At 36.3% G+C, this 15,782-nt stretch overlaps 1 protein-coding gene across 15 annotated transcripts in view; it reads right to left on the reverse strand.

The window, feature by feature from the left end:
• Window positions 1-15,782, reverse strand: part of CEP162 (centrosomal protein 162) — a 116,883-nt gene that overhangs the window by 75,425 nt on the left and 25,676 nt on the right. For all 15 annotated transcript variants that reach the window (XR_004741909.3, XM_078369707.1, XM_035296242.3 and 12 more), the window contains 4 exons: window positions 8,411-8,602; window positions 7,351-7,432; window positions 1,819-2,101; window positions 688-949 (listed from right to left, as the gene is read on the reverse strand). Coding sequence is in view for 14 of the 15 variants with exons in the window: in XM_078369707.1 (XP_078225833.1) it covers window positions 688-949; window positions 1,819-2,101; window positions 7,351-7,432; window positions 8,411-8,602 (819 nt within the window). In the remaining variant the exon portion in view is untranslated. The remainder of the gene's footprint in view (window positions 1-687; window positions 950-1,818; window positions 2,102-7,350; window positions 7,433-8,410; window positions 8,603-15,782) is intronic.

Consider the following 15,782-nt stretch of genomic DNA (forward strand, 5'->3'; position numbering starts at 1 on the left):
TCTTAATCTCTCAGCAGCAAATGACAGAGCAGTCCTTCTCAATATACTTTCTTCACTTAGTTTTCAGGATTCCATAAGCTGTCAGGTTTCTTCCAACCTCACTGTTTCCTTTGCAGGTTCCTCCTCTTTCGCCTGACTGCTTCAGGTTAGCATGCTCAGGGGCCTCAGGCCTTGGCTTGCTCTTTTCCATCAGTCTCTTGGTATGCTCAGTCAGATTTCAGCAACTCCCAAATGGTATCATCTATAGTCCATTATTTCCCTCCCGAACTCCAGACTTTTATATATGACTGCCTCCTTGTCACTTCTGCTTGCATGTTAAATAGATAGCTCAAAACTATCATCTCAAAAATGAAACTCCCAGACTCTCCCCAACTGTCAAATATACTCAATCACAGCTTTCCCCATTCCACCTGAGTATAACTCCATTCTTCCAGTTGCTTGGGCCAAAAATCTTAACAACCCAAAACCAATTCTTCAAATTTTTGGTTCTACCTTCTACATATAACCTCATCTAACCATTTTTCATCACTTCTACTGCCACCACCCTGTGTCAGGCCCTGTTGCCTCCTGTAAATTGCATCTTACAAATGAAATGTAGTACCTTAAGATTAATTCTCTTCCATGGAAACAAAGTAAAATAATATACTAAATGCACAGAATTCTATTATGAAAAGAGTATATGATTACCTTTTTTCCTAGGTTGATTGGAGGTGGGAATGGATCTCAGGTTTCTGCTTTTCATAGTGTCCTCTGAAGTTTTCTTTTCAAGAGTAGAAAACATCTTGAGTGGTGAACTGGGTTTGCCATAGCCTGAGCTCCTAACTGATGCATACAATCCTTTCTGGGGTTTCCTTTTAAGTAAAGGAGGTGCACTTCTGGCCTTCTTGTATGGTACTGGTTTACCCATTACAGCCCCTTCTTCTTCAGAACTAAGTTGAGATCTGTAAGCCTGTACACAACAAGCAAAAGCTCTTTAGTATCTAAATAAACTTTACTGTTGTAAATGAATATTTAACAGATGGCAAAACAACGATTATCAAATAATGTAGTTTGTAAAAGGCAAACTATTAAAGTTCTTGAAGTCTAATGCATTCGAATTTTAGCATTTTGAGGCAAACCCTTAAAGTTAGCATAGAGACAAACTAAAGCAAAATAATAAAGCAAAATTAGCTTGCCAAAAACCAAGATGTTTAATTACTGGAATGAACACAGCAGAAAGAAAGAACATATTTTGAAATGACATAAAATCTTATCTAATTTTTTATCTGAACTTCTCAAGATGCTTTAAAAAAATTATTAATACTTTGACTTATTCCACAAAGAACTGGAGACGACTTAGATACATAATTCAAAATTATAATATGCAAGTAGAATGTCTGAATCATGGCAGCTATAAAGCAGGAGAGATCAAGAATACAGGAAAAAGAATCAGTAAAATGTAAATTTCTTCACAGGTGTTAATAGCATTCATATAAAATGTCAACTTACAATACAAATGACTGGAAAGACTGAATAGTGCATACTAAATGAAGAATAAACTTTTTCTTGTCCTATTCAAATTCTGGACTATATTCACTGAAAGAAAGGAAGAAATGTATAAAGAATGGCTTCTAAAAGAAAGCTAATGTTATGGTGGTATTTTTGAATTTGGGGACTGGCTAGGATTGTAATAAACAAGACTCACAAATATCCAAGATCTACTGTGGAGGTTAGTATATAATCGATGCCATAGTTTAAAAAGCACATACCTACCAACAGTACTTGTAACTTTACATAACTTCAGTTCTCAGCATCTCAAATCAATTTATAAGTACTTACTTTACTAATTCTGTCATCCTGAGATAATGATGAGGAATTAACAGATATTTTTTTCCTCAAAATATCAAGGTACATTTTATCAACATGTTCTTCTGTGGCAGTTACTCTTGGACAGCTGTTCTCCATACTCTCATTTGTGGTCTTTTGTAAAATCACATTCTCATCATTTTTGTCAAAAAAATGGTTTATATTTTGTGAGTCTTGAGATATAATATTTGGGTTCATCTTCAGGGGTAAAGAGCTAACAAATTCAGTTTCTTTACTTTCAGCCACTTTCTCAGAGCTATAAAACAAAACAGGACACAGATAATGAACCCTATGTACAACTCTTCAAATATCAGTAACGTGTGTACACACACATGCACATGCACAATATATATAGATATGAGTTGTTAACTATTTAATTAAGTTTCTGATGTTAAATATATTATTTATAATTTTGGTTAACAGAGTATACTCAGTATAACTGTTTAATTTCAGATAATTATTTCAATGCAGTATAATGCAAAGGATTACATAGGTGATGTTGAGATTTATTTCAGAGAAAGGCCAAAGCAAACAAGACTGAGACTCCTTTATTTAAGAAAAATACAATATAAATTTTAAGTGAACTTTTTGTAATATATCTCGTATCTACATTTTCTTATATAGTTGACATGCATTTGAAATAAGAAAAACATTTTAAACATTTCTAGAAGAAACTAAAGAAGTAATCATAATTTATGTCAAGGAGGCATAAAGTATAAATACTAAAAAGCATACATTTAATCAGTATAGAAAACATTTTAATGTAAAAAGAAAAATCACCAGGCTTTGAAAATAAAATCATTTTTGTGGTTTAAAACATTTAAGTGGGCTCTTTATGGAACTTAAAATATAATTTAAAAAAATTTGGAAAGACCTAAAAAAAAAAAAAGTACCACTACTCCTCCTAAATGGTGAATATCGTTCTAAATTTTAAGATCTTATAAACATAATATCTTATTTAATCAGTAAAAAAATAAAGATAACCCCTACTTATTAAAAAAAAGCACTTATAACAATTCAGACAATTAGATGTTAAAAATCTGGAAGTTACAACTTAAGGAAATGTTTTAAACTTGGTTAAATATTGGCAAACTACAGGGGCTCCAAAAATATGGGAACTGCTGGTATTAAAATATTTAATCATGTGTCAATTAGGCCATTTGATTTTATAATTTATAAAACAAGATTAGAGAAACGTTTAAGAGGCTACCATTTTCATATAATTTAGATTGGCTTCTTGGTAACTGTTGGAAGCTTCAAAAGTAGCTGGAATCATCAGAAATAGAACAGTTCTTTCCTTCTTCACAGTAGCTAGATGCTAATCAAAACTTTCTCATTCTTGCAGGGTACCAAGTAAACTATATTTCCTTGCCATCTTGCATCTAAATGGGACCATTTACTAGTTAGTCCCTTTAGAATGTGAGAGCTGAAATGCCAAGAACCCAGCTTATTTGTTAATGGCTTAGGTCAGGTTTTGGGTGGCAGGAAACTGATAACTAGAGTCTGGAGAGATGGCAGTCTATGTTTTATAGTGGCAAAAAACTGCTAAACTGTCATAAGGTAGAGCACATGCCTGCTGACCATGGAGTACTAAGTGATATGACTGGAAAGAACAAGGAGTTATTAAGTGCTGGCTACTGTTAGCTTCTTTTGACAAGATATTACCAAAAAAACTGACAAGCTCAAGAAAGAATAAGCTGGTTTGTAAGCAGAATTTAAAGAGAACAGAAGGAATCTAGAAACTCTAGAAATGGGTTCACTCTCTGTATAGACTCGGGCTGTAGACTCAGCATTTATAAATGCTGAGAAAGCAAGATTTCGTGAGACTTCTTGGTTGAAAAGTGAGAGACCCAGTCCCTTAGCAAAGATCATATTAAGTGTCATCTTCATACTTATGGTTGTTTCCCCAAATATCAGAGAACTGCAAATAAACACAGGAAAAAAAAAAAGAAACTGAGGAACAAGCAATCAAAGAATAAAGCAGATTTAAGCCCTCTGTCTAGCAAAAAACTTTTTTTTTTTAACTTTTATTCTAGGTTCAGGGATACATGTACTGTAAACTGCATGGCATGGGGGTTTGATGTACAAACTATTTCATTACCCAGGTAATAAGCAAGTATCCAATAGGTAGTTTTTCAATCTTCACCCTCCTCTCAACCTCTCAAGTAGGATCCAGGGTCTGTTGTTCTCATCTTTGTGTCCATATGTACTCAATGCTTAGCTCTCACTTATAAGAACATAGAGTATTTGGTTTTCTGTTCCTGCATTCGCTTGATTAGGATAACAGCCTCTAGCTCCCTCCATGCTGCTGCGAAGGATGTGATCTCATTCTTTTTTAAGGCTGATAGTATTCCATGGAGTATATGTATCATACTTTCTTTATCCAATCTACCACTGATGGACATTTAGGTTGATTCCATGTCTTTGCTATTGTGAACAGTGCTGCAATGAACATATGCATGCATATGTCTTTATGGTAGAACAATTTACATTCCTTTTGGTATATATCCAATGATCAGATTGCTGGTTGAGAAGTAATTAAGTTATCTGAGAAATCACCAAACTGCTTCCCACAATGGTTACTATTTTACATTCCCACCAGCAGCGTATAAATGTTCCCTTTTCTCCGTAAACTCCTCAGCATTTTTTTTTCTTTTTAATAATAGCTATTCTGACCTGTGTGAGATAGCATAGCACTATGATTTCAATTTGTATTTCCCTAATGATTAGTGATGCTGAGCATTTTTTTGAATGCTTGTTGGATGCACATGTCTTCTTTTGAGAAACGTCTGTTCGTGTCCTTGCCCACTTTTAAATGAGGTTGTTTTTTTGCTTGTAAATTTGCTTAAGTTCCTTATAGATTCTGGGTAGCAAAGAACTTTAAGTCTGGTTACTGGCACATGGCATTCACTGGGACCAAAGAGATAACTAGGTTACTAAACTTTCTGAAAGAATATAATGTCAAAGAAACCAGAACCCTGTTTAAAATAAAAAAATAGAAAAAAAAGAAACCCAAAAGCCAGTGACTGGGAAACTTAAAGCTACCTATAGGCAGGAAGTGGATTGAGAAAGGAGTGTATCCCCCAAGACGGGCATACCCCTCAACCTAAAATTCACTTCAGTTATAGCCAGCCAATGGTGATAACATACAAGACAAATCTTCCAAGGAATGGAACGAGGGGCTATATGGAATAACTGACTTAAGGTAGTCCCTTCTTAACAGAGTAATAACCAAATCAAGGAAAATCCCTATTCCCAAGGTAGGAGCCCTTTACAAGGTCTTTCCAGTGGTTCTCAAAGTTGCAACATTGGTTGCTATATTTTCTTCATACTTTTCCTTGTGGAAAGGGCATATCTACTGCAGTTCCACAATTATACATTGGGAAGGGGGTAAGGAAGTATATAACTTTGTCATTATCTCCCATTGGCAGACAATGAGGAGCCATACTCAAACCTGATAGAGAGGACTGTACTTCACCTGGAAATTCTAGCCTTTCAGATTCGCACAGTCCTGAATGGGACTTGGGGCTGGCTGGTTGGGGAAGAGGATAAGTGGGTCTGTGTATGAAGAGTGAAATCAATATTTTTTTTATTAGAATAGTATATCCTGGCAGAGACTGACTAGATACTGATCAAACTCATTTATTTTTCTTTCTTCCCACTGAAACAAAACACATTTCACAGCCTCTTTGGATGTCGTTAGCTAGACGTGCTGGTTCTTACCAATGGAATGTGAGCTGAAGTGATATGCAACTTCTGTGTTAAGGCAGTTAAAAGAAAGGGTATAAAACCATTCTCTTTCTTTCCTTACTGACTGGTTGGATGATGTCGTAAAAATCTTAAAACTGTATGTTGATGACAGAACCAGCCTGGGGTCCTAAACGACCGTGTGAAGCAGAGCCCCAATCCAACCCCAATGACCCACGAAGGATAGTGATGTGAGCAAGAAATACATTTTTGATGATGTTAAGCTACTAAGATTTCAAGGATTCTGTTACAGCAGCTAGGATCATCTACTCAATAGCTACTAAAAACTTTTTAGGTATGTGTACTAAAGGTCATATTTCTTGATTTCTATCATATATGATTACCGTTATACCTGTAATATAAGTATAACTGCTTTCAGCTTTTAAACACAAATGTAAAAATCTGTTTTAGAATTCCTACTACTAAAATGGTTTTACCTATAAAAACAAAGATAAGATACAAGAAGTGTAAGAAAATCTCTTTAGTTATCACTAACATACCCCCAAACAGCAATGATGAGTTGGCACAATATTTCCTTTAAAAATACTAATTAGCATTACAGATCAAAGGAAGACTACTAGACTTAGCATTCAAGTAAATGAATTTTAGCGTAAGGTTCACTACATTTTTTTAAAATTGCATTTCATGTTTTGGGGTACATGTGAAGAACATGCAAGATTGTTGCATAGGTACACTGCATAATTTTTTTTCTCAACTAGCACAAACATAGAAACAAGGCCAAGAAATCACCACATGTGGATTTACATCATGAGGATATAGTGTACAAAGGGGGCTCAAAACATGTATACTGAAGACACAAATAAATGAGAACATGAATGGATGACAGGCTATTTCACAGAAGTATTTTACGGAGATCAAAGACCTGACAATATAAGTGGTTAGGTACATGGATGGCCCATGTTCCTGGTCCACAGCTATATGACCTTAGGCAATAGCTTTATCTCAGCCTCTTAGGTTTCAGTCGTCTTGTCTCGGAAATAGGAATAATAATGGACTATAACCCATGGAGTTGCTGTAAGGTTAAATGAAATGATACATGTAAAGTATCTACCCAAAGTAAATGTGATAAACGTTAGCTGTTATCTACCAGTAAATTGAATTTAACTCAGTTTCATTTCTTGAATTATGGGCTTAAAGGCACCTTCCCTACTTGTTATGAGGATCATGTGAGAGACTGGACATGATATTTCATTGCTACATTAAAAACAACACTGTCTATGACAAGGTTACTGTGACGTATTACTCCAGGCTGAAGAATGACAGTGGGTCACACATAGTTCCACTAAACTGTATTGGACCTGAAGCATTTTAATGAGGCCCATTTCTCTTGCGGCTACAAAACTCAGCCAGTGAGATGATGGCCAGTCTGTGACTAGGTCAAAACTAACTGGTATATAAAGAAGCAAATCTATGACTCATAAACAGAATAAAATTCACTTTTTCCCTCATCGTGAATGAACTGTTCCAGCACTATTAAAGCTGAAGAGAGACTATTTTTCAGTGAAAACCTTTACGACTATTTAGTGGCAGAAACTTTTTTATAGAATCTGTTTATTTTTTCATTTAGCACTAGAATTTTGATGAATTGAGTGAGGACAATATAAAAAGAAGAGAGGATAACTCACAGGCAGACTCTTGCAAGGTAATATTAGTCATCAATCATTCACTAGGAAAGATTACATAGAACAAATGACTAAAAGTTTCCAAAGACAAAACAATAAACAAAAAAATTCATACCTGACAGCTTGTAAATCAAAACCACTGACCCCAAATGAATCTATTCTGATAGGTTTCATTAGCTCCTCTACTGTGGGCAGATCTAAGGGGGACAAAGAAGTAGAAACAAAAAGATGTTATGTAGACTGCTTAATTTACATGTGTAATACCACCAAAATTATATTTTCTCTGACATAGTTAACAAAATGATACATGAAACAAACCTGTTTTCCATCTTAAGTTTCCTTACACCAGGAAAACTTCCTTTCTTATGAAATATCAAATATCTCAAATATCAATATCAAATATATATATCAAAAAATATCTTTACACACGCTTGTGCACGTGTGCACATGTGCACGCACGTGCGCGCGCGCGCACACACACACACACACACACACACACACACACACATACATATATGCTATGTACATGTTTGGTTGATCCGGAAATACTGTTCTCTAACAAAATACAACTTTAATATATATACTTTCAAAAGAGTAAAAAATGTCCTTTTAAGTGACTTCTTAATTTGGTCAAGGCATGTTAGAAAAGAAATTGGGCTGGGCGCGGTGGCTCATGCCTGAAATCCCAGCACTTTGGGAGGTTGAGGCAGGATGATCACCCTAGGTCAGGAGTTCAAGACTAGCCTAACCAACATGGTGAAACCCCATCTCTATTAAACATATAAAAATTAGCTGGGCATGGTGGTGGGTGCCTGTAATTCCAGCTACTGGGGAGGCTGAGGCAGGAGAATCACCTGAACCTGGGTGGCGGAGGCTGCAGTGAGCCAAGATCGCACCACTGCACTACAGCCTGGGTCACAGAGCAAGACAGACAGACAGACAGACAAAGAAAGAAAGAAGAAAAGAAACGAAACGAAACTGAAATTCCATTTTGTGTTTAGCTCTAATTTTATAGTTAAGCCAATAATTCCCATATGTCATTTGAAAAAATCTCTTTAATTAAGCTCAGAGACAGAGGAAAAATCACTACAGCAAATTGTATTTTAACTATATTACACTAAAAACTCTTTAGAAAGAATATCAAATAATTGAAAAACTCATCTCTAAGCTTTTACCAGATTCCATAGTAGAGATGTTTTTTGAATGCTCTTCACTTTCTTGAGGATGACCTTTCACTGAACTCTTGGTATCTTCTATTGTGTTACTCTCAATTTTTTGTTCATCTTCATCTCCCAATGAATGTGCTATATGAGAATAAGCTTGATGTAGGGCTTCAATGTCACTATTGCTTTGTCCGTAAGAAATACCTGTTGAAATAAATGTAATCCCCAAAAATAATTACACCACAAACACATGAGAACTATAAAACACTAATATCATTCCTTAATCTGTTAAAATATAAAAGTAGAGTTAAGTACTAACTAGGTAATTTCCAGCTATGGCCTACCAGTATATATTCACAGCAAGCTCAATAACTCTTTTAGCAAGTTGAGGTGTGTCCTGATGTGATAAGTATAACATCTGCTTTCACAAGTCATTGCCCTTTCTCCTACTATTCTTAACTGACCCGTCTACATTGGATAAGACTATTCTTAAATTTCCCAAAATGACAAATTCCTTTGAAGGATTCTACCTCTCCTTTACCATTACCATTCTCTCTGCTTCTCTGTACTACCAAGCATCCTGTCATCTGCATTTTTTCAACCACAATGAATCCACTCCTCTAACTTTGTAATCCAATGTGTTCCAACATCCTGCTAAAACTTCTGTGATCAAAAGCAATTTTCTAATGACCAACTCCATCTGTCTTTCGTTCTCTTCAACTATGTGAGACATCTGACATTATCTTTTGACTTCACCTTAGTCAAAAGGCAGAGAAAGTCATACACTGTCTATTTCCTGGGAACTGTTTCTTCTGCATGCCTTCTTCTTTTTGTTATTCCCACCATTTTGAGGGCTAGTTTTTCATCTCTTATGGTCTACAGTTCATTTCAGGACTCCATCCTCAGCTCTCTTCTTTTGAAAGTCTCACTTACCAATTTTTTGACCTGACTAGTTTCATGAAGACTCTCAGCTTCAACTATTACCCACATGCCCATGATTCCCAAATCTATGTCTATGTGCTTACAATTCTTTTCTGAACATCAACTTAACATTTAGATTGTCCTATAAGTGTATCACATCTACATATTCCCCAACTGAATTCATTATATTCCCTACTAAAACTTGTTCTACCACCAGTATTTCCTATTTTACCTAATCACATCACTATCTACTCAGTCAAAGTAGAAACCCTGATGTCATCATTCATTCTTCCTTCCCTATTAGCCTTCTGATATGGTTTGGCTGTGTCCTCACCCAAATCTCATTTTGAACGGTAACTCCCACAATTCCCACATGTCATGGAAGGAGGAGAGTGGGAGGTGACTGAATTATGGGGGAGAGGCTTTCCTGCGCTGTTCTTGTGATAGTGAACAAGTCTCATGAGATCTGATGGTTTTAAAAATGGGAGTTTCCCTGTACAAGCTCTCTTTCCCTGCCACCATCCATGTAAGATGTGACTTGCTCCTCCTTGCCTTCCACCATGATTGTGAGGCTTCCCCAGCCACTGGAACTGTAAGTCCAATAAACCCTTTTTCCCATATAAATCACCCAGTCTTGGCTATATCTTTATCCACAGTATGAAAATCGACTAATACACCTTCTCTTTCCACCAACTGACAAAATCTAGAAAAAAGAACTCAAATAATTTGATAATGATTGTACATTTTTGATAATTTGATAATGATTGTATGTTTACTTTCTTACTCATTTTGTAATTTTCATTACTAACAAGTGGAATTTTCAAAATTAGAGGTAAACAATCATGGAAGAGAGGAAAAAAGAAAACAGAGTAACCAATCTCTTATCTTGATACCCACGATTAACCAGTTATTAAAAATAAAATAGTATATATAGTCTCATTTTCCTGTATACACACAACTTGTAAACAGAAGAGATAGGCAAGTACTATATATGATTGTGTAAGAATGCCTTACACTGAGATGTCTTTCTAGCTAGTGCTTCAGGTCCCCATGGCTACATGAAGCATACCCAAATAATAAGTTTGCTTAAATAAACTAAAAACAGAAGGGGATACTGCTAGAGAAGAATTGCCAGTTGAAGGGCAGAGATTTTCAAGAGGACATGAGGAAAAAGGTCTTGCTTGTAGCATGAATGAAAGAGATCATTAATTTTCAAGAAAAAAGGAGAAGCACGCAGTGTTTTTTTCTCTATAAAAATATCAAGTTGAGTAAAGTGTCTGCTGAGTATACATAAAAGAAATGACTTCAATGGTAGACAGCATAGTAGTACTGAATGCTGATACCTAATTTAGTAGGTATGAAGCGTCAGAAAGAATAGGTTCTATGCTTTTAAGCAACAATAGAGCAAACAAGCAGAAAAACAAATGACCTAAAAGTTAGAAAAGAGAAATGAAAAAAAAAAAGAGGTAGGAGGGGCTGCTCAAAAAAATGGCAGGAAAATGATACTTTTCTAACTTGAGTTATTAACCCAAGTCATATTAAAAGTAATTCCGTGGTTATGTAAGTTAACTTTTTTCCACGCATATCATGAAAACAAAAGGAGTTACTTATCTGCCTTTTACACTGAAAAGAGAAGACTCTGTAGTTATTTTATGTATTATGAAGTCAAAGATCCCTATATTTTTCATCTTGTTGAGGCTGGGCACAGTGGCTCACGCCAGTAATCTCAGCGCTTTTGGAGGCTGAGGTGGGCGGGTCACCTGAGGTCAGGAGTTCAAGACCAGCCTAGCCAACATGGCAAAACCACATCTCTACTAAAAAAAAAAAACCCCATAAAAATAAGCTAGGCTTGGTGGTGTGCACCTGTAATCCCATCTACTCGAGAGGCTGAGACAGGAGAGTCGCTTGAACCCAGGAGGTGGACATTACAGTGAGCCGAGATCATGCCACCGCACTCCACCCTGGGAGACAGAGCAAGATTCCGTCCCAAAAAAAAAAAAAAATGAGAGAGACAGTTTAAAAGTGCCAAATACTATTTTGCAGAGGAAAGGGTCTAGTTTCATGAAGCAACACTGTCACCCTGTGATGACTCTAATAATGCAGGCATAGGACAAAATGATACTTGCCTGTGAGACGAATGAAAAAGTGAAAGGTTAGATCTGGCCTGGTGTTAGGAAACCCTTCGTTTTATACTTGCTAAACTCTTTAATACAGCAAGGCACAAATAATTTCATAAATAATATTTTTAATAAGAGAATCTTTGACAATGTTTTAAAATCAGCCAATGTTTAAAAGGTAAGCAATGTTTGTTAAAGTTAGCTGCTTAACACATAAAGTGGCAAGGTAAAACAAACCCCACTGACCTTTTCAGTTCTTAAACCTAGTTCACATACTTATTTGAAGACTTACCAGTATATATTTTATTTTTATTTTAATTAATTAATTTAGAGATGGAGTCTCACTCTGTCACCCAGGCTGGATTACAGTGGCATGATGTTGGCTCACTGCAATCTCCACCTCCCAGGTTCAAGTGACTCTCTTGCCTCAGGCTCCTAAGTACCTGGGATTATAGATGTGTACCACCATGCTCAGCTATTTTTTTTAAATTTCTTAGTAGAGATGAGGTTTCATGTTGGCCAGGCTGGGCTTGAACTCTTGACCTCAGGTGATCCGCCTGCCTCAGCCTCCCAAAGTGCTGGGATTACAGGCAGGAGCCACCACACCTGGCTGAAGACTTTCAGGTATATATTTTAAATACTAGAAATTCAATCTCCTGCAGCCAATAAGTATTTACACTGTATAACTCTAGGTTCTCTCCTATAGCATGTATTAATAACAGAGAGTTGACATAAATAATAATGATAATAACGAAAAAGTTGCTACTATTCAGTGAATCTTAAAAATGTACTATATGTTATCTCAGTTGACCATCGCAAGGCTTCATTTTAAAAATGAGAAAACAGGCTTAGAGGTACTCATTATCCAGTGTCACACAGCTAGTAAGTGGCAAGGTTGAAAATCTGAATCCAAACCTACATGATAATAAGTTCACACTCCACTATGTTCAAGTAATTGACTAATCAAATTATCTTATAGGCAAGAATATTTAATAATTAAGACCAACAAACTATAATTTTATATAACTGCTTAGTTCATCTTAATAAAATTTTCTTTTAGAAATACATATTTTATTTCTGAGTTTTTCTTATAACCTACAGTAGTGGTTTTCACACTGTATGACACTAATTTTATAATCAGTTTTTCAGAGAAAATCATGGGTTTCACAGATGCTTGACTGAAATTCCATTTTAAATCATGCTTTAAAACTAAAAAATAGGAATAGAACCTATTCTGCACACTCAAATATACTATTTATATAACTGTAAAAATCGGAAGACATTATGTAATAATATTGTTAATAACTTTTGCTTTCTCTTTTACCTGATTTAATGCACATCTCAGAATAAAGTTTCTCTGGTCATCCTAAGCACATGAACTTCCTATAAAATACTGTTAATCAGAAAAATCGTAGCTCTACAATGGTCTTTTAAAAGAATCCATGTCTGCCTACTGAAAACTGTGCAAGGGGATAACTATCACAGCATGTACGTGATGTGGTCCCTTAAATCAACAGCAGTAAAACTGAGGAACATGCACTCAGCACATGCTTACATCATAGCGGAATACTTAGTTGGGCAACAAATGAGTAATGTGTCTTAATGGGAAAATTATGTCTTATAGTTGTAATTTTTTGATCTTCATATTTTAAAATGAAAGTAGATGTAACAAGTCAAAATAGTGGTGACTCTTGCAAAGACAGTGACTAGACATAAGAGATGCGATGGACATTGTGGTTCGAGTGCTCTTAGTTTTTATCTGGTTGCTGATTACATGGGTGTGCTCAGTATTTCAAAATTCACTGAGTTGCACTATTGTGATACCATGAACTTTTCTAAAGGTATACTATAGATCAATTAAAAACTAAAAAGAAAAAAAAATGCAAGCTGATGATGGTTAGTGATTTCTGAGCTGGTTAGTGATTTCAATTACTCTTTTTTTTTTTATCAAGTATCTAAATCTGTTTAGTTAACAAGTATATATAGACTGCAAAGTAAGCTGATTAAAAAGTTCCCATGTGAAGCTATTTATGTGATAAAACAAGAATATTTTTATACTATTTAACCAAAACAGAAACACAAACACACTAGAAGACTGATGGTGACATGAGGCCACAACAAATCTCAATAGTTTCCGATTTCAAAAATTCCAAAAAACCATTATTGTCCTCACCTATTTTATGGCCAAATGTAACAAATATAAGTTTAAATATTTATACTAATAAAGTATCAGTTTTACCTACGAGAAAGTTCCATGTAAGAATTCAACTGGAGGAGAACGATCCAAGATGGCCGATCGCTAACATCTCGGGATTGCAGCTCTCAGTGAAACCGCAGAGAACTAGAGGACGCCACACTTGCAGACAAATTCTGGTCGCTCACAGAGCATAAGATCCCCAGTGGAGGAGTCACACGGGTCGCCAGCGCGACTCTTGTGGCCGGCGCAGCAGTTTCACCGGCACCTTGGCGCGGCAGCTCTCGGAGCAGAGTAAACAGGGCTGGCTACCCTCTGACTGAGGTTTGGAGGACCCACACGGGTCCCCAGCACGACTCCTGAGGCTGGTGCAGCGGCTGTGATGGCACCTCAGCGCGGCAATCTCGGTGCAGAGTAAACGAGACTGGTTTCCCTTCTGACCGAGGTCTGGAGCCCCGGGAAGGCAGAGTCACCTATTACGGACCCAAGAAGGAAGCCAGACAGGAGAATCCTGGGCAGAAAAGCACCATCAGTCTTAATGCCGCCGTTCTGGCCCTGGGAACTAACAACTTGGACGTCCACTCAAGAGACCTAATCTGAAAGTTGGTAACTTCAAAGACGACAGGAGGATAAATTTACAATGATGGGAAGAAACCAGCATAAAAAGGCTGAGAATACTCAAAATCAGAACGCCTCTCCCTCTAAAGATAATCACAGTTCCACATCAACAATGGAACAAGGCTTGATGGAGAATGAGCACATCCCAATAACAGAATCACTCTTCAGGGAATGAATAAGAAACTTCTGTGAGTTAAAAGAACATGCTGTAGCCCAACGTAAAGAAACTAAGAACTTTGAAAAAAGGTTTGATGAAATCCTATTGAGAATAGACAACTTAGAGAGGAATATAAGTGAATTACTGGAACTGAAGAATACAATACAGGAACTCCGAGAAGTATGCACAGGTTTAAACACTCGAATTGTTCAAGCAGAAGAAAGAATATCAGAGGTCAAAGTCCAACTTAATGAAATGAAACAAGAAGACAAGATTAGAGAAAAAAGGATAAAGAGGAATGAGCAAAGTCTCCAAGAAATGTGGGACTATGTGAAAAGACCAAATTTACGTTTGATAGGTGTACCTGAATGCGACGGAGAGAATGAATCCAAAGCTGGAAAATATCCTTCAGGATATTATTCAGGAAAATTTTCCTAAACTAGCAAAGCAGGTCAATATTCAACCCCAGGCAATACAGAGAACACCACAAAGATATTCCTCAAGAAGAGCAACCCCAAGGAACATAATCATTAGATTCACCAGGGTTGAAACGAAGGAGAAAATACTAAGGGCAGCCAGAGAAAAAGGTCAGGTTACCCACAAAGGCAAGCCTATCAGACTGAAAGCAGATCTCTCAGCAGAAACTCTACAAGCCAGAAGAGAGTGGGGGCCAATATTCAACATCCTCAAAGAATAGAACCTTCAGCCCAGAATTTCATATCCAGCCAAACTAAGCTTCACAACTGAAGGAAAAATAAAATCTTTTATGAACAAGCAAGAACTCAGAGATTTTATTACCACCAGGCCTGCTTTACAAGAGCTTCTGAAAGAAGCATTACACACAGAAAGAAACAACCAGTATTAGCCTTTCTAAAAATATACCAAAAAGTAAAGAGCATCAACATAAAGAAGAATTTACATCAATGAATGATAAAACAGCCAGTTAACATCAAATGGCAGTAACCCTAAATTTAAATCGACTAAATCCCCCAATCAAAAGACACAGCCAAAACCCAACGGCATGTTACATCCAGACCTGTTTCACATGCAAGGATACACAAAGACTCAAAACAAAGGGATGGAGAAAGATTTACCAACCAAATGGAGAGCAAAAATAAATAAATAAATAAATAAATAAAAAGCAGGAGTTGCAATTCTCGTATTGGATAAAATAGATTTTAAAGCAACAAAGATATAGTGGTAAAAGGATCAATACAACAAGAGCTAACGATCCTAACACCCAGATACATAGAGACTTAGATTCAATGAGACAGAAAATTAATAAGGATATCAAGGACTCGAACTCAGATCTGGAACAAGTAAACTTAATAAATATTTATAGAGCTCTCCACTTCAAATACACAAAATATACATTCT

Source organism: Callithrix jacchus, chromosome 4 (genome assembly GCF_049354715.1).
Source record: "Callithrix jacchus isolate 240 chromosome 4, calJac240_pri, whole genome shotgun sequence".
NCBI classification, from domain to species: domain Eukaryota; kingdom Metazoa; phylum Chordata; class Mammalia; order Primates; family Cebidae; genus Callithrix; species Callithrix jacchus.